General features: G+C 42.4%; 2 protein-coding genes across 2 annotated transcripts; both read left to right on the plus strand.

The window, feature by feature from the left end:
• The first annotated feature begins 2789 nt into the window (after positions 1-2789).
• On the plus strand, positions 2790-20031 carry peli1b (pellino E3 ubiquitin protein ligase 1b). The gene is made up of 6 exons (XM_054599908.1): positions 2790-2999; positions 8576-8705; positions 9700-9801; positions 10041-10238; positions 10802-10990; positions 16472-20031. Exons 1-6 carry the CDS (start codon positions 2917-2919, stop codon positions 17048-17050), a joined length of 1281 nt encoding a protein of 426 aa, XP_054455883.1. The 5' UTR covers positions 2790-2916; the 3' UTR covers positions 17051-20031.
• Positions 20032-20723: 692 nt separating this feature from the next.
• LOC129092695 (kelch-like protein 10) lies at positions 20724-25358 on the plus strand. The gene is made up of 5 exons (XM_054600713.1): positions 20724-20860; positions 22222-22714; positions 23353-23946; positions 24380-24529; positions 25041-25358. Exons 1-5 carry the CDS (start codon positions 20724-20726, stop codon positions 25356-25358), a joined length of 1692 nt encoding a protein of 563 aa, XP_054456688.1.
• The last annotated feature ends 209 nt before the right edge of the window (positions 25359-25567 follow it).

Here is a 25567-nt window from a genome sequence, read left to right on the forward strand (position 1 = left end):
AATAACAGGACCCACCGCACATTTTTTTTCTTTTGGTCTTCAGTGTCTGGATCCATAGGTAAAAAAAAAAAAAAAAAAATCAATTCCTGGCAAGTCGGCTCAACAGCTCCCTCGACTCCCACTACAGTGTGTGTGTGTGTGTGTGTGTGTGTGTGTGTGTGTGTGTGTGTGTGTGTGTGTGTGAGAGGATTTTACATGCACACAGTTGAGAGCATGGTGGTTTAGTATGCATTGCATGTGAGTATGTGGGATTAACCCCTTGTGTCGGGGGAGTAGGTGGGGCTGAGGCTTTACATCCAGTTCTGCAGTTTGAACACATAATCGTCTTCACCTCCCCCCTTCTTCCTGCACACTCCTCCTGACATGTCCTCCATTTTGCTCTTATCGCCTCCATCCAGAATAAAACGTCCCGAAAAAAAAAAAGCTGTAAAGATTCACCACCTGCCGAACTCTGTTAAAAATGTACGTGATGAAGCCGTTTCTAACTGGGAGCGATGCTGATGTGATACGCTGGATATAGATCCGCTGTTAACACTTTGGGAGTGAGATAAATCAAAAGTGTTACCTCCTCAGGTGTGAGGCAGAGAAACAGTGTGTGTGATTGTGATGATTGCATGAGCAGGTAAACTAGCACTGAAAACTTCTCCTGTCTGACATTGTGAAGTATTTACTTGGAAAGGCCTCTGTGTGAGCTCCTCCCACTCGGCCTAATGGGATTGTTCCTCAGTGTGTTTAGGATTAGAGCCCCCACCCATCATCAAAACACTTCCTATGCTTTATTCATGTGTGGCTTTGCATTCTCTTAGCAGAAAGGCACTCTGGGAATTGCAGGAGAAATGTCGGGTCTCATGTGAGGAGGCCAGGAACTGAAGTGATGATGTCATTATCTATTATTTGAGTTTACGTTTGTGTTCTGCTCTTGTTTCAAAAGATTGCTTAGCTTATATTATATTCAGCTTTTTTTTTGTCAATGAATGGAAGAGATGGGAGAGCGTACAGCAAAGGTCACCATATTAACTTAAACCTGTGATGTCCGGCTGTCGACATGTTGTTTTTCGCAGCCAATAAACGGAGGTTACTCATTTGGAATGCAGAGGAGTGACATATAGAGACCTGTCAATCAGTGTGTAGCCCCGCCCTAAAGCAGACCCTGCTTTATGGTCTGTTTGACTCTAAATGGAGCATCATTTACTAAATGAACATCATGCTGTATTGAAGAAGACTTGAAACTAGAGATTGAGACCATAAACTCATGTTTACAATGTTTACTGAGGGAATAAATCAAGAGAGAAGTAGAGTCATTTTCTACTAAACTTCCATAAAATCAGACTTCTTTTTGCAACCGGAGGAGTCGCCCCCTGGTGGACAGGAGAGAGAATTCAACGCTTCACCTTTCAGAACTGGCGGTTGCTGCCTGGGGTCTCGACCTCTCTACCTCGAGGAATTTAAACAGTTCAGCAGCCAAATTCACAATTTTAAGAATTTAAAGCATTAATACAATCCAAGGCGAGCCATAGGCCATCTCCTGGTGTGACAAAAGTCACATTGAAGAGACAGAAGGTGTAACCACGGCCTCACTAGAGTGATGTTGCACACCGACAAGCCAGAATTACACACAACAGATCTGCTGCATTACATTTTGTGCAACCAGGACTAGAACTGTGAAATAAGCACAGAATCCCTCGTGCTTATGTACTATACACTATAATTGTTTTGTAGTGTATTTGTAATTGTTCTTCCGCACAACAACATGGGAGTTGGAGACATACAGATTAAAAACATTTAACAAAGCTTCCACAAAAATGTATTTAATCCCGTGACTAAGAGTGACAAAAGTGATTTGACATTTGGCGTGAGAGACGTCCGCCCTGCTCTCGTGCCTTCTGTTTTTCTCACACATGCTTTCTCTTTCTCTGTTCCACCTGCTGTGACTTCCTGTGTATTTAGAAAGCTGTGTGTGTTTTTTTGAGTCATTCTCTGAAGTCAGCGTTTACAGACAGCCACCTCAGTCAGCAACAAGAATCAAGTCACGTGTACTCCCGACCTTAGTCATGTCCCTGATGCTCTGATGAAGGCCTTTTTATTTGAAACTTGGCAATAACAAAAAGTGTGGGGGGAGGTGTGTATTTTGCATTTGTACCTACTGAGCAATTTTAGCCATTTCCATTTTCTCAAAAACCCGGATGTGTAGGAATTAAAGGGCAGTGTTTAGCATTAAGAGGATCTATTGGCAGAAATGGAATATAATATTCATAACTTTGATTTCATTTGTGTAAAATCTCCTGAAATCAAGTGTTTTTGTTAGCTTAGAATGAGCATTTCATATCGTTATGGGGAGCGGATCTTGTTCGAATAGTCGTTGCACAGGCGTGTTTCTACAGGAGCCCAGATTGGACAAACTGAACGCTGCCTCTAGAATCACAATTTGGCATCTGCCACCATTGTGGCAGAGCTAAGATGAGCTGTTTTGAACATATCTTATATGAAAACATGCGTACTGCTTGCATTAAAAATTGGATATATTCACATAGACCTCTCGAGTTCACTTCCACATCAATTGCATCCGTATACATCTAAACAGATGGAATATTAAGATAGAAATTGCGTTTGAATCCTTCTTCTTCCTCTAATCTTTGTGTTGATCCTCTCTGTCTTTCTTCAGGGCCGAACGTGAGAGACAGACACATGAAGCATGAGAGGGTGAAGCTGAGGCTCAGCTGACCCTTCCCCTTCCTCCTCCTCCTCCTCCTCCCTCCCCCCCCCCCCCCCCTCCCCCGTGTTCCATTCAATCAGCACCTACCCCCCCTCCTCCCTCCCCTCCCTTCCTTTCCTATCCCCTTCCTGTGTCCCTCACCCTGTTGGATTTCACCCGTCTCGCCTTCCCCTCCTCTTCCGAACCTCAATCAGCCGAGCCCGATGTACTCCCCGGAGCAGGAAAACATCTCCACCACCGCCTCCACCAAAGTGCCAGTGAAGTATGGAGAGCTCATTGTGCTGGGGTAAGCAACACAGGAGTACTCGTCTTTATACCCAGAACACACCTGTACATTCATCTCAACGTCCTAACCTAGATGTGCATATTTCAAATGTTTGAAAAAGTCTTTGTGGTAGGATAGTTGTCTTCTGTTTTATCTCAATCAGTGTTTCAGTGCTGGTTTGAAAACGTGACCTTCCCATGTGTATTTTGTGGTTTGAGTTCTTGTGGTTTATAAACCAAATTCACTCTTAATCTACCGGTACAACTCAAATATCCATCACTTAAGATGCAATGCACATTCATTTTGGTAGTTTCACGTTTTTAAGGCCTTTTCACAGCGGGGTGCTTTTTTTTCATACGATAAATTTGCACATCAACATGTATTTTTTGATGAATACGTTCACACAGAATGTGAATATTATGCAGTGAAATTACCGAACCGAACCAAGGCGTACAACTTTATTACTCTTTTCAATCTTGACGATCCACTCCTTCTGTTTTTACCTTTCACAATAAAAGCCCTAGACATATAAACTATGTCAGTGTTTACTGGCTGTACGACAGTTTACCTCAGACAGACAAAAGGATGCTGGTAATCTGCCTGACAGAATGTGTTGCTACTGTTGCAAATTTGTTGCAAATTTTTTGCTAGTATTTTTGCGTTTTCGTCTTGTTTTTTTGTCACGCCCAAGGTGTGTAAAGGCCTTTAGGCTGACTGACAGTGGAGGTAGTGCACAAAGAAGTGTAGCAATGTGTTGACAAAGACATGGAGGAAGACTGCTTGGATAAGAACTGCATATGGGTTCAAATTTTATAAAAATGTAGGCTTTGAAAGTGTTTTATGAGGGAGCAAATTGATTTGGCTCAAGTAAACACACGAAGCATTTTGGTAAGAAACATTAAATCCTAATATAATTTATGTCTGTTTACAAGATAACAGGGAGCCTCTAAGGCACAGCAAGGCCTAAATTACAGATGCACATCAACACTAATTAAAGAGATAATCGTAACTTAAGAACAATAGAAATAGTTGTGGCAAAGAGAAAAAGAGCCATTGTTTTGTGGTAAAAGGGTCCAAGTGTCCTGAGGGAATGAGCAGTAAGGATTTAGACGCGCTGTGATTGGTCAATAAACTGATATCTTCAAACAAGCTCAGCAGACAAAGAAGAGTTCACCACACGATGAGAACGAACGCAGTGACCCGACCAAGAAGTCCGAACGGAAATGCTTCACCAGAAAACAACACAAACAGTTGTGATATTTTTGTCCAGCTGCACTGAGAGCGAACACAGAGAGAACGGCTCGTTGAAGAGTTTGGAATGTTTTTGGAGATTAACCGCGTTGATTGAGATGAGATGGATTTTGGCCACGAGCAGAACCGGACACTCATTGTTAACGCCGCATTAAGATCTCTTCCTCCAGAGGTCCACATACTTTAACTACACACTCACACACACACAAACACACACACACACACACACACTTTCTCCACTAACAACTGACAGTGAAGGACTTCCTTTATCTGTGTCCTGTTTATTCCCCAAAGGGCTATTCCACCACCACTCCTCCGTCCCAGCCCACTCCACAGAGGAATGCACATGTCGGAAAGACTCCTCACACACACACACACACACACACACACACACACACACACACACACACACACACACACACACACAGTTGGTTTCACAGCTGACTCACAGTTTGTTGCTGCAGCGGTTATTGTCAGGGAGCTGACCGTGGAAATTTTCCCTAGTGGAAACAAACTATGAACAGTGAACGCATCGCCGAGTCTTTTACAATGGAGAACACTGGTTTTCCGTTTTGCTTTGCTTTTTCCGCTCCTATTTTTTTATTTTTTTCTCTGATTCTAGGTCAGGACATACTTTATAAAACGTCAACAGAGGCACTTTTAGCTGGATGACATGAGTAGTCACACACTGTGCTGCAAGTATCCATTAATGTCTACGTTTACATGCACACTATTATTCCATATATTTTGTAAACATGTATACAGAACATTCCATTCACAGTTGTTCTGGATAAGGCCTTATTCTGAACAGAGCATTTTCATATTTTGAGATGTACAAGTCTGAAACCAGTCCGTCCAGTTGAACAATAGAAACACTGGCAGTCAATTCAATCAAATATGTGCTTTGCAGCCCCGCCCTAAAGCATCCCCTGCTTTATGGTCTGTTTGACTCTAAATGGAGCATCATTTACTAAATGAACATCATGCTGTATTGAAGAAGACTTGAAACTAGAGATTGAGACCATAAACTCATGTTTACAATGTTTACTGAGGGAATAAATCAAGAGAGAAGTAGAGTCATTTTCTCATAGACTTCTATACAACCAGAGGAGTCGCCCCCTGATGGACAGGAGAGAGAATGCAGCTTTAAGACACTTTAGCATCGGCTTCACTCCACAGAAACAAAGGTTGACGCCAGGTTGGAAATAGATGACCAGCTGTGGCAACCCCTAACGAGAAGAACAAGAAGTTTTTCATTTTCATAACTGTGGTAACTAAATGGCTCAGCTGTAGTTTGGTTTTCCCAGCAGGCTGAAACAAGTGCATGGACTTCATTTAGACTCCCGTGTGACCAAGAACAGGCTCGAGTATGCAAATACTAATTAAGAACCCCATCAACACATAGAACAGTGTTGAGTTTTGCCTCCTCGCTCGTCACCATGTTTAAAAGCCCAGTGATGCTAATGGCCTGATCCGGAGGAATGCTGCAGCGTCTCAGAGGACGATCTGTTTACAGGCGGGCGGACTGGACATCCATGTGGCTCTTAAAACAACCGTGACGTCACTGGAGACATCGCAGTCCCTCCCAATCCATCTCTGTCTGTCTGTTTACATGTGTGAATCTGTAGGAACACAGCAACTCTGCGTCCACAAACATGTTTATGCATATTTATATTTTCAAAAACAGAAAAGTGCCGAGTCCTCTGTTTTGCAAAAGTGCAGCTGTGTTGCGTCGGCAGAATGTTGTTTATTTCTAAGAGGGTTTATAATCACACATGGAGATGCTCTTAGTTTGGCACTAACACATCCATTGTGTCATTTAATATCTGCTTTGTAACTTCTACATGTTTAAGCGTTAACATATTTTAGCGCCTCCGCCTTTTTTTAGACTAATAGCCACATGTAAACACAGTCTCGGCCGTTGGCAGTAATTACTCACAACCTGTCCTTATGTTTTTATAGGTTTACTGTATAAGTGGCAGCTTGTTGCAGCACACTGAGCCCTAGTTTACTGGTGTTTGGAAGGAACACGCTCACACGCACATGCTTGTTGTGGGAATAAAAGACTGCAGTGTGTGTCTGCACACACGGACTAACATTTTCCTAACTCCGGTTCTTCCTGCCTCACTCTAGGAACAACACACACACACACACACTCATACGCTTTAACACACACGCGCTTGTTTCTAAACTTTTAAGAATATTTGGAGACATGAATGCAGACTCTCACATTACTGCGACCCATGGGAACCTGGGTTTGAACTTGCCAGAAAGACTTTGAGCTTTCTCCAGCAGACGGCCCTGCCCTCTCTCCGGATACGGGCTGAACTTCTCCATGGTTACGCCTCTTGCCATGGTTACCCTCCACAAACGTTGCTGTGGCTCTGTTCCCTCACCATGGTTACTCATAAACCCTCCAGGCGTCGTTTGATCCCTCAGAGAAAAGGCCGGGCGTCCTTTAAACCTGTCTGTGCCGAGTGGATTCAGGGCAAGAATCTGTTTGGTCAACGAATGCTCCAGCTGTTCTGTGGTCCTGTACAGCATGGCTAGTTCTGCTGTAGTCACATACTGATCCTCTATAAGACCTCCGTCAGTAAACGAGAAGATTGTCTGTTTCTATATAGTTATTCTTAAGCTATTAGTTATTATTACTTAGTTATCGGGTCGGATTCTGGTGAAATCAGATGAAATCATGCAGGTTCACCAGAAACTCCTTCAGCTCAGACTCCAGCAGAGACCAGTCCACCGAGGACAGACCCAGATCTAACAGAGACCAACCGTGGTCCACCAGTGGACAGACCCAGATCTAGCAGAGACCAGTCCACCGTGGACAGACCCAGATCTAACAGAGACCAGTCCACCGTGGACAGACCCAGATCTAACAGAGACCAGTCCACCGTGGACAGACCCAGGCCGTATTGCTGGGCCCGCTGGAGGGGAAAGGTGGCACGGGAGAACCAGAACCAGAACCGGGACTGAGCAGGGCAGACTGTCAGACACTGCTGCAGTAAAAAGAGCGGTTTTCTAAAGGGTCTCTGGTTCTCCGAACCAATACCACTTTTGTCCACAGGGGTCGCCAAAATCTCCGTTTTGGGTATTGAAATGAATGCTCTGGAAGTCAAGAAATGTAGTGTTTTATTATTTTATTCGACGTAGCCTTTTAAAAGGAACATCACCCCAAACTTAGATGATAACCACAGTTTGAATTACTGGCTTTTAAAAATACAGCAAATATATAATAACAAACATTAGCTAAAAAATCTCCAAAGTTCACAGTTAAGGAAAAAGCTGACCGAAACCATTTAATCCCTGGGTTTCTTCTTGATTTATGACATTGCATTTATTGTCGTTGAGTGTTGTCACAGTGCATCAGTGAAGCCAGATGAGTCCATAACTTCTGTGGCTGCTGGATGTCATAACAACGTTAAAGTAGCGAGCGGTGTTTATGCATGTGCTAGTGTTTATAAAGCCGTGGTTCTGTTAGCATGAATATCACCTCGCACTGGTAACGGCTTATCCAAAACACGTGTGTGCAATAAAGAATAAAGCCTTGTGTAACCTGCGTGTGCTTGCTGTTTGACAGCGTGTTTCATGTGTAGTCATTTATACCTGGAAAGTGCAGCTGCAGTGTTTAAATCTTTGGCTGGTGGAGCAAATGGGCACTATATTTCTCCATCCAGAGCTTTTAAATAAAACCTTTTTCTACCATAATGCATCAGCTGCAGACAGGTCAGTTTAAGTCAGAAACACACAAACACACCGTTGAGAGGTAGCTGGAGATGACGGATCGCTGAGTGTTTTCTTACTTTAGGATATTTAGCTAGACACACACACACACACACACACACACTCACTCACTGAGACTCAGCAGCTCGGTCTCGTTGCTGTCGGGAGTCACAGAGACTCCATTCTGTCGGAGGGAACGCCTCTGTTTATTCTGCCTTCCTCGGCCGTGCATCAGCCTAAATGAGCCTCTTTGTGTGTTTATTTTCTCAGCCTGTCTTAGGGATGTGTTTGGAGGGCTTTGTTGTTAATGGGAACACAATGTGCTTTTGTTAAAAAAAAGGCATGTACGATAAGTGTAGAGGCTGCAATGTGAGTGTGTGAATATGGTCTTATGGGCATGGAGGGAGTGCACCAAAAGGCCCACGAACATTTTCCACAATGGTTGTTTTTCCAGTGTGTTTTATGACTGCTCAGAAAATAATGTTTTTCCTTTTGTTTTGTGTATGCATGTATTGATGTTATTCTTGTGTGTGTGTGTGTGTGTGTGTGTGTGTGTTGATGTTATTCTGTGTGTGTGTGTGTGTGTGTGTGTGTGTGTGTGTGTGTGTGTGTGTGTGCAGGTACAATGGCTCTCTGCCTAACGGGGACCGAGGCCGACGCAAGAGCCGCTTTGCACTTTGCAAGAGACCGAAGTCAAACGGGGTGAAACCCAGCACAGTTCACATCGCCTGCTCTCCACAGGCAGCCAAGGTGAACACACACACACACACACACACACACACACACACACACACACACACACACACACACACACACACACACACACATAATACAGTATAGTTTAGTCATCCCAATGGTATCGCAAAACTGCAGTCACCAAAACGCTACACATCAGCAGTTTTTTTCTTCTTGAACTGAAAGTTTACGTTGTTATTTTGGGTTTTGTAAGTGGGTTTTACAGCAAAAATCATATTACAAACATGTAGAACAATAACAAAAATACATATGCATGAGTGAGGACATGGTGTCTTTGCAGTCTGGCAACATCAAATAAAACACTCCCAGTTCAGTGGATTTGGCCTGCAGTGCTGCTCCACCAAAGGCTTTTATTGAAATTCTGTTTGCTTTTTGTTCTGTGATATTAAAGCACACCACACACACACACACACACACACACACACACACACACACACACACACACACACACACACACACACACACACACACACACACACACACACATTCAAACAGACAGGAAAAGAGTTCAGCAAAGCTTCCCTGAGTTAGCAGAAAAAGGGGAAAACGAGGTACAAGGCTCAGTCTGAGTTTGAACAATGTTTTTTTACAAAGTGTTTAACTGGAACACGCAGATGTTTTATAGGAGAAACCAACGTGAACGGCCCATTGGAGCGTTTTCTAGCAAAAGCCTGGTAAAGCACATGTCCATGTGTTTCCTTCGTCAGTTATAAAGCCGCCAACGAATCTGTTAAATGAAAAGGGTGGTTGGACACACGCTTTTAAAGTCATTTATTAGAGTCTGGAAGAGTGGCTGTCCTTTGGGTGGTCCTAAATGACTTGAGCCTGTGTTAAGTCCAGCTTGTAACATCATAACTGAGCTCTTCACCCGCTCCACATCCTTCCTATTCGTATCCATTGTTCTTGTTCAATCCTCATGTACACACTAAGGGAAGCGCTTTTTTTAAATACTTTTGTCTCTTCATCTTCTTTCCTTTTCTCCCATCAGGCCATAAGCAACAAAGACCAGCACAGCATCTCTTACACTCTGTCTCGAGCCCAGACGGTGGTGGTGGAGTACACCCAAGACAGCAATACAGACATGTTCCAGGTAACCAGCCTCCGCTTTTAACAAACAAGTCACAACCATTATTAATCACCACCTTGTTATATGGCTATTATGTAAACCAGTCTTGGATTTCCCCAAGTTGAGTAATACTGTAAAAACAAACAAGGATGGATTAGTCAGATCTGAACACAAAGATATTTTGATTCAGTTTGACTTCAGTACTTCCTTATCTTTGATGTTCAATGTGAATAATGTCTGAAGCTCCGTCTCTCCTCCACCAGATCGGCCGGTCCACAGAGAGTCCCATAGACTTCGTGGTGACGGACACGGTGGCGGGCAGCCAGAGCAACGCAGACACGCAGTCGGTCCAGAGCACCATCTCCCGCTTCGCCTGCCGCATCATCTGCCAGCGAACGGCGCCTTACACCGCTCGCATCTACGCCGCGGGCTTCGACTCCTCCAAGAACATCTTCCTAGGGGTGAGCTGTGTTTCTGCTTATTTGTGCATATAATTAAATAAAACAAAACAGATGAGATATGCAATAACTTAAGAAAATGCACAGGAAGGTTTGTTAAAGAACCCACGTTGAAATTAAAGACCGCTTTATAAACGTTTCCACCAATTTATAAACAGACTTAATTATTATTTTTTAATCTAAAAGAAAGAAAATAATATAATTTAGAATTTTTAGATAATTTTAATTAAAAAAAGTATTTTTTTAGGAAAAGCAAGAAAAATTCTGTGTATTATTATTTTTTGTTTATTATTTTTCTCCCAAAAAATGTTTTGAATATGACTTTTTCAGATCTTTTTATTTAAATCAGAAATGAGGAGTGAATGTGAAGTGAACCAGGAAAGCTGTTTCAAATAACTGGACCTCTAAAAAAGCTGAGAGAGTCGGTCCATTATAAATAAGAATATATAAGAATGAGAATATAACTTTTGAACAAATAAAACATGAAACTACAGATTCAGAACTTCATAATGATCATTAGAATTCTCCTGATCTCACCTCCCCCACGTCTTCGTTCCTCCCCTCAGGAGAAAGCTGCCAAGTGGAAGACGCCCGACGGTCAGATGGACGGGCTGACCACCAACGGCGTTCTGGTGATGCACCCTCGAAACGGCTTCACCCAGGACTCCAAACCCGGAGTCTGGAGGGAGATCTCCGTCTGCGGCAACGTCTTCACACTGCGGGAGACTCGGTCAGCGCAGCAGAGAGGGAAGATGGTGAGAAAAAACATGAAGCATCACACTCACTGAACACGGGGTTACTACGTGATGATGACATCACTACAAACAGAGTTAAAGATAGCAAGCTCACTGATATGTTGAACAGTTTCTTATTTACACATCCAGCAGTTACAGAGCAACATTCATTTAGATTCCGGTTTCCTGATGAATGAAAGTCCAATTTTATCTCTGTTTTTGGGCTCCACCAGGGAAGCATCTTGTCTCTTTAGCTGCTAAATGCTCCACTTTGTTCACCAGCTAGTTGGTGAATGTGTCCGTCTGCTGTTTGATTCTGAGCAGGTTTGTATGCAGTAGGTTTTTACAGCTTTTCCTCTGTAAACAGTAAAGTTTGTGTGCCGCACAGTAAATATTGATTATAGCTGCTTTAAAGATGATCAGATCAATGAACAAAACAAAGCCTGTCCTTTTTAAAAGAAATGCGAGGGGCTTATATACAAAAAAAGCGTCTTTCTTTCTTTCTTTGTATCTGTTGTATCTGAGCCAAGAGGATCATGTGATTGGTCTGTGTGTGAGTGAGGGTGCACCTCTGAGTCCGTCCACGGCTAATCTCACATTCTGCTGCAGAAAACTTCGTAATATTTTGGGTGCCAAGTTACGTCTGCATGCTCAAGGAGCTCTGGAGGTTGTGGTGATTCACACTTTATAAAAACACCTTCTATTGGCTGTTTGGTACCGCCATAAACTGACTGCTGACTCCTCCCTAAAACCATAGTTCTTTATGTCTTTGTCTTTCTTTAATTTATGTCTTCGTGTTTGTCTTTCTTTTACTTTTTCTGTTTTTTTTTTCTTTCATCCTCTCTCATTTCCTCGTTCACTCTCTCTCTCGTACCAACTCTGTCACTCAGTCAGCGGGGGGTCAGTCAGATCTTTACACCACCACCGGGTTATCCTGATGCCGTCCCCATGGCAACAGGTCCGGCTGTCAGAGCTGTGTGTAACAGGACCTTGTAACGGGATCCTCCAGCTGGCGACGGAGCCTCTCAGCCAATCAGAGCGCTCTTGCACCGTGGCTTACCTTTGGCATTTGGGTGATTGGATTTAGTTTGTTGGTGGTGTCTTTGATTTGGATTTTTCTCCTCCAGTCCTCTCCTCTCCATCTCGTCACCCACAACAACCGCCCAGTCAGCAGTTCTGACATTAGTGCGTCTCTTTATCTGGTGTCCCACCTGTTCTCAGGTCTCTGCAGCGCAGCACAAAATGAACAGCCCTCTTATCTCCACCCGCCCTTTACCGTGCAGAGAGCTAACTGTGTGCATTACCCACCGCTACAGAAACCGCTCATTATTTCACAGTCGATTGAACATTTAGATTGTCGGCGAAGCACCAATTTTCATTATGAACGGTGACAGAACATGATGGGGTTTAATTGTCGTGCTGGATGGACTCAGGAGTGGAGAACCACTCAGGGGAGCGCTGTGTCTTATTCGTGGTAATGGCTTTTTTAAGGATTATGTTACTATTACTCAGAAAAAAGACAAACTAGAAACTTAAATTAAGCTGCTTTGGCTGAAATATCTTCGGCTGAAATCTGAATTCATATTTGCCCCCTAATTTCAAACTAAAATGATCTACATAGATGGAGACTTTGTTGTCATACAGCCAATCAAATGGCTACATTTTAATCTGTATTTGCATAAAGCAGCAACGTCAGCATTTCTATATGCAGACAATTACAGCAGCCTGCTACACAAAACAAGAGCCACAGACTGAACAACAACACCACATTGTTTTTTCTGCTAAAGTCTCCTTGTTATCTAACTTTCAAACAGGAAAAACACGTCTTTTCCTGCATCTTAGCTTGTTTAACGAGCAACTAAACCAGAATTCGCCGGTTAAAAGTACAGTTTGAGGCTCATTAGTTGCAGCATATTAAACAATATGTAAACAAACTGTTTGGTTTGTTTTAGATGTTGGTCTTCCTGATGCCTGTAAGTGTCTCTAGTTACCTGCCCGAGTTCAGCCTGTTAGCTTCTGTCAATCAAACACAGCTTCAGCTCCAACTGGCTGCGAGCAAAATCAGCATTTCTGATATTTTCCCACCCTGGAACACCTTTTCTCTTCTTTTTTTTTTACATAAAAATCACATTGACTTTACAAAATGGACAACTAAATGTGATGACAATATATACTAATTTTAGCCAAAGCTCTTCATCTTTTTAATCTAGTGAGTTGCACTCTCCCCTCTCGGCTCTCTAAATGGGATAACTGCCCCGCGTTAGTGAAGGTTAACAGCTGAAGGACTTTCTGATTGAATGGGGGTAAGAAAAAAAGTCGTCTCAGCATGTTTGCCAAAAAGCTATCTGGGCTAACTGTGTCTCTCTGTGTGTGTGTGTGTGTGTGTGTGTGTGTGTGTGTGTGTGTGTGTGTGTGTGTGTGTGTGTGTGTGTGTGTGTGTGTGTGTGTGTGTGTGTGTGTGTGTGTGTGTGTGTGTGTGTGTGTGTGTGTGTGTGTGTGTGTGTGTGTGTGTGTGTGTGTGTGTGTGTGTGTGTTAATAGGTACCTAAAGAGTGCTGTTGATGAATTTAGGGTTTTAAAATCCCTTGTTTGTAATCTCGCCTGTCCTTAGATTGTTTTAAAAGAACATCCATCACCAGAAAAACACACCCTACTGAGAGAAAACAAGTTTGGCTGAAAATCATTTTAATAATTTGTCTTTTTAGAGGATGTTTTTATATTTAGGATATATTTCAGTAGTCACTGTGAGGTAAAGATGGATCATGAGGTTTGTTTCAGTTTGTGGACAGCTGCTCGCCCTTCTGCAGTCGGACACAAGGTTGAATCCGGCTTAATTAGGAATATTTACAGTGCAGTTCACACACACACACACACACACACACACACACACACACACACACACACACACACACACACACACACACACAGCAGTGAGCCTGTTGAGAAGTATAATACATGAGTAGAGTGTCTGAGCTCCTGCTGCGTTTAATGAAAGCGTTTGGGCTGATAAATGATTCTCTTCTATGTCAATTTAATTATAACTGTGTCGTGTGTTTACATGGATTGAATCAGGCCGGAGCGCTCACATCATTAATTTAGAGCCTGGTAACTCATTTATCATATAAACATTTTAACATATATTTTCTTTCGGATAATGTGGCGGTATGTTGGGATGTCACTATAACTGATACTTTGGTATCGTTAACTGGTAAATGCCAATATTATGAAAATGTTAAGGCACTCATTTTTCTGTAGTTACTGCAGGTCAACGCTCGAGGCTTTTTTCCCTGATAATTCAAAATTTACAGGAACTAACAGTTTTGGTTAGCAGCACATTCGCTTTACGGAGCTATTAATTTCTGAGTTACATTATAGTGCGTTCATGCTCTGAAAATTGTATTCGTTAAATTATAATGTTATAATGAAAAATCCTTTATTGATAATAAATTAGAGCAAAAGACGTAGGATTTATTGTTTTGTTTTTTAACATGATATCAAATTAAGTATCATGTGATACTTGTATTGGTAAAAGTTTCTGGTTTGATTTCGAATAAAAAACTGAACAGCTGGAAAAAGTTTCTGAATTCAACTGAACAGCTGGAAAAATCTGAACCGAGGGAGGGGGGGGATAAAACATGAACTCTGACCCGTTCCAGTTGAGCAGCTTGTCGGCCAACAGGAGAAGGACTCTGGTTTAACTGGGCAGATGTGAAAAACTGTCACCATGATGGAGGATGTTCTGCTGCTGACCACAGAAATGTGTTTGCCTTAGAGACAAAGTGACCTCAACGTTAATCTGAGTGATCTCACCACGAACCCACCAACCTCCTCTGAGTATCTCTTATTAAAAATAGATTGTCGTCATCCTCTGCTTTTCATCTAATCGTGGAAGTTCCCCCTCCGTGTCTTATCTGACCGAACCAAACCAAATGTTTCATCCAGAAGCTTTGTGTTCTTTCCCAAAAACCTCTTTCAGTTTTGCCTCCGGCTGTCTGAGGGAGGAATGCCTGCGTTATACTGCCACCTACTGTTCTCAGATGAATACTACAACATGTCAGTCCTTCTATTCTCTAAACTGATCACCCTTCTCTGTGCTGAGGGGGGGCTGGAGCTTCTCCCAGCATGCATTGGGAAAAAGGTGTGGTGGGATCGGTCGCTTGTCTGTCATCATTTCAATCTAAGTAAAACAAAACAAATAGGAATATTTGAGAATCCTGAAAGTAATTTAAATCACCAGCTTTTATCTCTTATGTTTGAACTGAATATATTTTGTATATATAATTTATTCAAAAAAATATATATTTAAAAAAATACATTACATTACATTACATTACAGTCATTTAGCAGACGCTTTTATCCAAAGCGACTTACAGGAAGTGTATTCAACATAGGTATTCAAGAGAACTACTAGTCACCAGAAGTCATAAGTGCATCTCCTTTCTTAAACAAGCATCTTAAAGCATAAACCAGAGCAAAAGTATAGTGCAGAGGCAAATTACTACGAAAACAATAATTGCAACAGACTAATACGAATACAATAAGTGCTACAAACTACTACGAATAGGATAAGTGCAGTAAACGAATACGAATTCAATAAGTGCAGCGAACTGATACGAATACAATAAGTGCTACGAGGAATACATTTTAAAATGTCAATCTCTAAACTTCTGATGGGCATGTTTCATTATTTTGTGGACTCTTAATAAATTTAAATATCAAATCTTAGGTTGTACCGCTGATATAAACTCATTAAGTGAAAAGTCAGTGTATTCATTATGTGTATTTTTAGCCAGAGCCAGCGGGCGGTTTCCAGTGATGACAGAGTGAGTCGGTCAAAATGTCAACAACTGTAAAAACAAAGGTCAACGTGCTCAGTGTGCAGTTCATGTTCTATCATTTAAAGTGAGTCTGTTGTTTTATGCAGTAACTCAACATTTTGACAATAATATAATAAATATACATAAATGTATAAATACATACAAACACTTGAAAGCTTTTCCAAACAAAGGTCAGATTTAGAAATGTTCTTTATTAATGTCGAAAAAGTAAAACAAACGAAACAAATTCACTTAAATATGATGGAAGAGATGAATGAATTAGGAAAAGGCTGCTTGGAGAGATTTGTGGTGGTGAGAGGAGCTGGACTGTGTTTACATCATGGTGCTCGGTGTCAAAGACGATGAACAATGTTTTTCCTTATGTTGAATTTATTAATATGAAGATGTCGGCCGTATGATCTGTGCAGAGAATTCTTGTTTGTTGCTGCTGTTTACATTCCTTATGATGAAAATTCAAAAAATGCACAACTGGATTGTTCTACTGTTTCTGTTTTGCTTGTCATGTTTGTTGTGTTACAAATGGAGCTACAACTGAATCATGACAATAAATCATCCTTGAATCCTCGTTTTTATGAGTATGAACTGCAGAGTTTTGTGTTATGTATGAATATAAATATGTTTATTTATGAATGTATATTAATATATATGTAATCTCTCTGTTCCAGGTGGACACCGAGAGTCAGGAGCTGGTCGACGGCTCCCTCATCGACCTCTGCGGCGCCACCTTGCTGTGGCGGACCGCCGAGGGCCTGTCGCGCACCCCCACCGTCAAACACCTGGAGGCGCTGCGGCAGGAGATCAACGCGGCCCGTCCGCAGTGCCCCGTCGGCTTCAACACGCTGGCCTTCCCCTCCATGCGGCGCAAGGACACGCCGGACGAGAAGCAGCCGTGGGTCTACCTGCAGTGCGGCCACGTGCACGGCTACCACAACTGGGGCAACCACCGCGAGGAGCGTGAGGGCCGCGAGGCCCGGCAGCGGGAGTGTCCCATGTGCCGCACCAAGGGGCCCTACGTGCCGCTGTGGCTCGGCTGCGAGGCGGGGTTCTACGTGGACGCGGCTCCGCCCACTCACGCCTTCAACCCCTGCGGCCACGTGTGCTCGGATAAGACGGCGGCCTTCTGGAGTCAGATCCCGCTGCCGCACGGCACGCACACCTTCCACGCCGCCTGCCCGTTCTGTGCCCAACAGCTGACCGGAGAGCAGGGCTTCGTCAGACTCATCTTCCAGGGGCCCCTCGACTAGCAGGGCCTCCCAGAATCCTTTGCGTGAAGCAGGGACCCTGCAGTGAATAAACTGGGATGCTACACAGATTTGGTTTTTCTTTCCTCTTCCCCGTTAAGATACAAACTTTTGTCTGGACTGTTTTGTCTCTCTCTCATTTTTAAGTGACCTTTGTATTGCTTTTTATTCATGAATGACGACAGAGATTTCTATATTTTCACGTGAAAAACCAGAGACACAAAAACAAACCGAGAACACTGCTGGGTTAACCTTTTTTTTTTTTTTTTTTTTGGTTTGTTTCTCGGGAAAAAGAACTTTCAGCAACAGTATTTTTCTAAATTACTAACACGCTGCAAACGTGCGGTTTTTATTCATGTTTATTGTTGCAATATACGTCTGTGTACATCAGAGCTAATTTAAACAAAGAAGTTTATTTATGGCCCAGAAACCACGGCTCCATCCTTTATCTGTCAGATTCTCCTAACATCAATTCTATTAGGCGTTTTCATTTTAAATACAGTTTATTATTATCAGATATAAAGTTTTAAATGTCTTCTGAGGGTTTCGTTCTGCGTCTTTCACACTTGTTCTCCCTCAGATCTGTTTGTCGTATTTATAAACCCCCTCGTCCTCTGGCGTGATCTCACTTTGTGTGTCAACCCCCCCCCCACCCCACCTCGCCTTTTTCACATTCAAAGCAATAGATTTGGAATGCAAACCTCCTAAAGCATTATGGGAAACTGAGTCCTCGAGGCGTCTGTGTGACACTCAGACTGATCCCTCCCTTTAAAGTCCGACTGACGCGTTTCTGTTGGTGGGTGAATCTCTTCTGATCACATGTTAGCCACGATACCGCAGCGATGTAGCTAACACACACACACACACACACACACACACACACACACACACACACACACAAATACACACACACACACACTCCAACCAAACCTGGTCAAATATTTTTTATTATATGAAAAAGTGGAAAGGAACTTGCGCACACGAAAAGTAATTGTACAAAAATAAGAATACAGAAGAAAAATGACAACAAAGTGCTGCTTATTCCTTTTTCTGCTTGTCAGCCATGATGTTTTGGGGCTCACCTGCACAGGTACAGCAAGAACGATCAGTATTAATCCTAGTATTGAGCTGAGAAATAGAAATACAGTTATTTCTGCTTTAACTCACAACAAGATCCTGAAATACAGACGGTCACCACAGCCAGTATTACGCTGTTAGAGGCCGATGAAGGCGGGTGTTTTATTTAGAAAATCCCAGATTTATTGCACTTATTCAGGCCTGATTTTTAAATACAAGTCATGATTAGTGAGAAGACTTTTAATGTGTTTCTCTGAGATGTTACAGTGCAGGAAGTCCAGCCCACCTGAACACCTTCAACTGTAGCTGTTTGACTCAGGTTTAATACACACAAACACTAACACATGCATGGCTTCATTATGAGTGTGTGTGTGTGTGTGTGTGTGTGTGTGTGTGTGTGTGTGTGTGTGTGTGTGTGTGTGTGTGTGTGTGTGTGTGTGTGTGTGTGTGTGTGTGTGTGTGTGTGTGTGTGTGTGTGTAAATGGTCCCAGTGGAGCGTTTTAGAGCTGATTTACTGTTCCTGTCTCATAACGGTCACCAGGGCTTCATGAGAGTTCAGTTAGCGGCGTCTTAACGAGCTGTAGAGGCTTTTAATTTGAAACATGGTCCTCAACGGATCAGTTTGTGATTCATGTAATAGAAGTGTTTCTTGATTAAAACTATGAAGGCCTCAAATAAAAGCCTCCAGTTTAATTAAATGTTATTTATGTGCGGTTTAAAGTTAAATAATTGTTGTTTTTTATATCAAAATCACGTTTTTAAAGACAGCAATTATGTAAGATTCAACCAACTACAATGACAGCTGTAGTTAATTAGAGTTGGAGGACCTATTCCACTTTCCTACAAACAAGATGAATTTGTGAAAATGTTTGGTACGTCTGGTTTGAAGCTTTGTGTTAAACATTAAAAGCCTGGATTTTTAATTTATAGAAAATTATCCTAAAATTTGAATCTCAATCTATAATATTTTTAGGATACTTTATCCTCAAATTCAGCTCTTCAAAAACAAAACACACACATGATGATCAAATTTGTACTTGATCATCAACCTACTGAGGTCAAAGGTCACCACATAATATAACATCTGACAAGTTGTTATATTATGTATATTATGTGTATTAAGTAATTTAAGATGGAATGAAATAATGCGATTTAATTTGCGTTTTAAATTTGAAAGCCTCTTTCTCCCAGAATGCTGCTGCGAACACATCACTTCCTGTTTGCTCACGAAAAAAGACACACAGTCGCACTGTAGAAACCGGTCAGAGTGTGTGTGTGTGTGTGTGTGTGTGTGTGTGTGTGTGTGTGTGTGTGTGTGTGTGTGTGTGTGTGTGTGTGTGTGTGTGTGTGTGTGTGTGAGAGAGAGAGAGATTGTAATTTATGCGATGATTGTATGTGTGCAGTTTGTGTGTGTGTTCATCCGTCCACACAGAAGTTCTCCATAAACACGGATTCAACACCCGAGTGCTCGGACTGCAACACACTGACTCACCTCAGGGAGAAAACGATGACCTGTGTCACACACACACACACACACACACACACACACACACACACACACACACACACACACACACACACACACACACACACACACACACACACACACACACACACACACACACACACCGCTAAGGTCTACTGAGGTTACCTCATAATAAAATCGTCTCTTCTGGATTTCCTTCACCCTGATGTTGTTTCATGCTCCCTGTGGGTAAAGTGTGAGTAAAGGGCTTCACTCTGTGTCTCTGTACTGTTAACTCAACGCTCCTCTTCTTCTTCTTCTTCTTCTTCTTCTTCTACTTCCTCTTCTTCTTCTCCTCGTGCTTGTAAAAGCGAAAAAGCAAAGAATGTTTCCAGAAAACACTTTTTTTGTAACAACTTTAAACAATAAAGTGTAAAAGTGACATATTTCACAGTGTGCTGGCTCATGATTACAAAAAAAACCTGAGAAAATGTCTTTGTTTTGTAGCCGAGAGCGAGAAAATTAAAAAAAATGTAATTAAATAATGCTTAATGCTATTATAAGTGTATATAATATATTATTGGATCATTATTATTCATAAACTGATAAGTAAGCAGTACTTTAATGTTGTGGTTTGTCAGAGTAGAGCTCATTGTAACTACTTTATATACTTTTGATGGTTTAATCTGGATCATATTTTATAAACTGATCATATGTCTTGTTTCAAAAAGTCATAAAAATCACCTTAAATAAATGTAGGTAAGTTAAAAGAACAATATCTGACTCTGAAATGTAGTAGTTTAAAGTAGAATTAAATGGAAATACTCAAATTAAGTATGTTTTTAATAGAATTGTTTGAAATCGATGATCAAGTGAGGTCACATTTAGCTTATTTACCCAAAACAAACTTACAGCTTCATTCCTGAAGTTGTAATGTGTATTTTTGAGAAAACACAAAAGCATTTTTTGAAAACAAAGAACAGCATCAGTTCTTTGAGAAGTTTCAAATACAAACAATCTGTCAGGTGAAAGTCATCAGAGACTGTAACTCACTAACTCATACATTTATTATATGTATGTATGATATTAATATCATTTTTCAGCAAGTCAAAACTCAACGTAAACATCTGGAGGATGAGCACCGTCCTCAGTAACACCATCTTCAACGAGCTCCGTCTGGAGGGAAAACTGTGCGACGCCGTGATCACAGTCGGGAATGTCGAGTTCAAAGTTCACAGGATCGTCCTCTGCAACTGCAGCTCGTACTTCAGGTGAACTGCTGGACTCTGGATTCATTTTATTTCATCATTTTACAATGTGAATATGGAGCAATGTCTTTATTTTGAGTTGGTTTTTGGAGCATACACATTGTAAATGTATTTTGATAAGAAGCAATGAAGTGTTTTTGTTGACAAGAAAACTCCACAAGGTTCCTTTAAGACCTGTTTTAAAAGATAACACAGAAAAAAACAATTCCTCAAACATCGACATTCATTCAAATCAACGTATCTTTGGTTTAAACTTATCTAACTTGCAGAAAGTCGCAGACTCACTGAGGTTAGGGTTTCGCAGTAATGACTAAACAAGCAGTGGAATTAGCTAGGGCCCAGGTGACGTGTGTTGTCACCATAAAAACCATCAACAATGGCCATTTTCCATTGTACTAGCAGAATGACCAAAGAAACTGTTCAGCGTCCATCTACTCCTGTTCCGTTTATATTTTCACTGGAGTCGTATAAGTCAGGGCTGAAGACTAAAAGCTTGAAAACCACAATCCTTGAGGTGTGGAGCTAGAGAGACCTGATTATACTAAACCTCTGCAGACTCCAGGATACATTAGCAGCTGCTAGCACAAAACTGTCGGTGGTCACGTTGCATGATGGGTAATTTAGGCACCAGATATTGACAAGGAAGAAGAATGTGTGGAATAAGAAAACACGATAGGTGCTACTAAAAGTAAAGGACGCATCCTTGGTAGGACGGGTCCTTCCAAGTCCTACAAAACTCCCTCGTAGCATCCTTGGAGGTCTGTCTTAGTCTTTCTACTGTTCCAACAATCACAAACTCTGGTTTGGTCAAAATCAACTTAAACTCACAGATTAAGATAGAAAAGATACGTTGCAGGTTGGTTTTTTTCCTGCTGTCTTTCTCTCTGTGTTGTTGCCGGCCTCTTTGTGACAGAAGTTGGAACTTTGGAAACTTTTTATATTACGCCTTGTAGATATTCATAAACGTTTACTAACATGATTTACTTATCGGGGGACAGGAGAGGCATCGTGTGCATCGGATTGTTTTGTTTTACAAGCATCCTTGAAAATCCTCTGAACTTTGAAGTCTTGGATAGAATTCAAAGGATCCTCGACATTTGAACAAGACTCAAGATGTAGCATCCTTGAAATTCAACCGTTGAAGGATCTTTCCTTGACTTTTAAAACACAAGATATCTCAGTTTCTGTTGCATATTTATTAATTTTTTTCAAGCTGTCCTTTGTGAGACCAACAACATAATCGGTATGCAATGCTAAATCCATGGAAGACTCTAATAATACATGTTTGAGTAGAAGTTGTAGAAGTACGACAGAAAGTCTCTGTTAAAATGCTGGTTCCTGTTCCTTGTATCTCGGTCCCACAGAGATCTCTTCTGCAGAAAGCCGTCCCCATCAGAGCAGCAGCAGGTCTACAATTTCCCCCAGGGGTCACCTGACACCATGAGCCTCATTGTGGAGTTCGCCTACACCGGCTCCGTTGTGGTGACGGAGGAGAACGTGTTGGAGCTGTTGGTGGCAGCGGACCGCTTCGCCGTCAAGGCCGTCGTTCGGGTCTGCTTCGACTTCCTGGAGCAACAGCTCAGCCCGATGAGCTGCATCGACGTCTGGATGTTGGCGGACTTGCACAAGTGTCCCGAGCTGAGGCAGAAGGTCTACCTCTACATCCTGCATCACTTCCAGGAGGTCGCCGGGTTCTCTGGGAATTTCCTGCAGCTCTCTGCTCAGCAGCTGGCGGATTTCATCGAGAGGGACGAGCTCAACGTGAGGCGGGAGAGCGTCGTGTTCGAGGCCGTCCTCCGCTGGATCGACTTCGCTCCTGAGGAACGCCAGGGTGACCTGACCAAGCTGCTGAGCAAGGTAAGTGAAGGCTGGAAGTCTAGTTAACTGCTGCTCTAAGTACATCTGTCTAATCCCAGTCTTCAGATACTGATCCTCCAATTTCTGAGAGACTGTACCGACACCTGTACAGGTACTTTGTCACCCTCCAGTGGCAGTTTGGGAGCTCTTTTCTGGTCTCTTTTTGCCAGAAATCTGGTAGCTTTTGTGTAAACTTCACAATAATTATTGATTTAAATTTCTTTAAGTGTTCACAGTAATCTGTGTTGATCTTATTTCTGCTTCTTGCTTATATTATGTCAATTTTTCTTTTACTATTCTGTCATTTTTTGGTCACTGTGGCACAGGAAGACGATTGGTTTGACTGTTTTACCAACCAAAACATTAATACAACAGATCATTAAATCCTCTGTTCCAGTGTAAACGATAAAGTATGAAAACCTCAACGGGGTGTGAATAGTTTTCAAGGCTCTCAAACAAACAAAACAAGCTTTTATAAATGGATGACGATGACGAGGACAACTTATTGTAGATTATTGATTACATGTTTAGTTCTTGCTCAAACTATCAATAGCTATCGGAATGTCTGCACAAATTGATCAATTCAGGGATCGATAGCGATGGACTCTCTAACAACCTCTCTCCTCGTCTCTGTCCAGGTTCGCCTGCTGTTAATATCCAGTACGTACTTGGTCGAAACTGTGAGCACGAACGCTCTGGTGAGGAAGAGCATGGCGTGCATGACCCTGGTGATCGACGCCATGAAGACCCTGCAAGACTCAAAACTGGAGCGACCTCTGACCCGCACACGCCGGCCCTCTACCGTGCTGCTGGCCATCGGCGGCTGGGAGAAAGATACTCTGACCAACAGGATCGAGTTGTACGACGTCCGAGCCGACCGCTGGACGAAAATGAGCGTCAGCATGGAGGACCGACGGGTGTTCCACGGTTGCGTCGTCCTCAATGGATCCGTCTACTGCATCGGAGGCTATGACGGCGGTGATTATTTAAGCAGCGTGCGAATACTCGACCTCGTCACCCAAACCTGGCAAGAGGCGAGGCCGATGCACAAACCCCGGCTCCAAGTCAGCGTGGTGGCGCTGAACGGCTGCATCTATGCCATGGGAGGCTGCGACCAACTCGGGAAGCTCAGAACCACAGAGCGATACCAGCCCGACACCGGACAGTGGACCATGATGGCACCGATGCACGAGCATAGGAGCGGCAACAGCGCCGCCACGCTGCACGGAAAGGTCGGTGGAACATAAAGAGCAATTTAACAGCAGCTGGAAAGGGCAAGTTCCCATATTTGGACTGAGGAGGAGTGACGTAGAGACGCTGTATACGTCTCTGGTAGAGACCTTTATGGTCCGTTTGACTCTAAATGGAGCATCATTTACTAAATGAACATCATGCTGTATTGAAGAAGACTTGAAACTAGAGATTGAGACCATAAACTCATGTTTACAATGTTTACTGAGGGAATAAATCAAGAGAGAAGTAGAGTCATTTTCTCATAGACTTCTATACAACCAGAGGAGTCGCCCCCTGGTGGACAGGAGAGAGAATGCAGCTTTAAGACACTTCAGTATTGGCTTCACTTCAGTATTTGTTCACAGATCCCTAGAGCCACGTTGGTAGCACAGCTAACAATGACTGACATTGTCTCTTTACATGTTTTCCTAGGTGTACATTTTCGGTGGTGTCAACATGGATGAGCCTCTGTCGACTGCTGAGTGCTACAAGCCTCAGTCCAACCAGTGGACGCTCATCAGCCCGATGCTTAGTGGGTGTAATGCAGCGTGTTCTGTCGCCTACAAAGACAAAATCTACGTAGTAAGCAGAGCACAAAACAATGATGTCATTCATTCAAACACTCGAAAATCAGTAGCATCAAAAATGAACTAATGATACTGAGGAAATATTGTTAGTATTGATTCTGGAAATTTATCTTTTATGATGACACACAAGTTAGACCTGTTCTAAGCTTCAAGTTTGGCATTTTGGTCGTCGCCATCTTGTTTTTTTGCAACAAGAAGTGATACAAGAGGGTATATATCTATATATATACAAATCTCTCTCTCTATATATATAACTTAGATACACTGTTATTCAAAGTTCAGGCTGTGGATAGGGATGTTTTTAGGGATGGATGGGCTCAAACTTGTAAATTGCCATCAGATAAATTTGCACAAATTATTGGAGTTGGGTCTGAAAATAACTTAAAACATAAAATATGAAAATACTGAACACATTTATTGACTTTTATAGGTGGCTTGTCAACAGTTTCTTAAGGTAAGGGGTTGATGTTTTACTTGTATTTGTCCGTCGTTGTATTTTTCCTTAGGTTGGCGGTTTCAGCGTCGACTCACATACAAACAGGGTCTTCATATATGACCCACTATCAAACGAGTGGAGCGAGGGGAACCCCATGGTCAACGCTCGCTCCAGCTTTGGCATCGCCGTGTTGGAGGACCAGCTGTACGCGGCCGGAGGGTTCGACGACCACGGCACCATCTGTAAGGTGGAGCGCTACGATGAGACGACCACCAGCTGGCACATCGTCCGGGACATGGAGAGGCCTCGAGGCGGCTTCAGCCTCTGTGTGGTGGAGCAAGACATTTACTCTGCTGGACTATCAGGAGAAGAGCCTCCATGTCTGTGAACCGGTGGGTTTATGGTGCTTCTTCCATCATCATCATCATCTGAAAGAACAATATCAAGCTCTTTTGGGTGTTATTCTTCATCATCTATCAGCTTTATTAATAAAGAAATACATGTATTAATCATGAAATATGACTCTCTGGTGACACTTTGTAACCAAGATAGCGACGCCGAAAAACCAAGATGGCAATGACCAATAGTCAAGATGGC

This window comes from Anoplopoma fimbria, chromosome 6 (genome assembly GCF_027596085.1).
Source record: "Anoplopoma fimbria isolate UVic2021 breed Golden Eagle Sablefish chromosome 6, Afim_UVic_2022, whole genome shotgun sequence".
Classification (NCBI taxonomy): Eukaryota; Metazoa; Chordata; class Actinopteri; order Perciformes; family Anoplopomatidae; genus Anoplopoma; species Anoplopoma fimbria.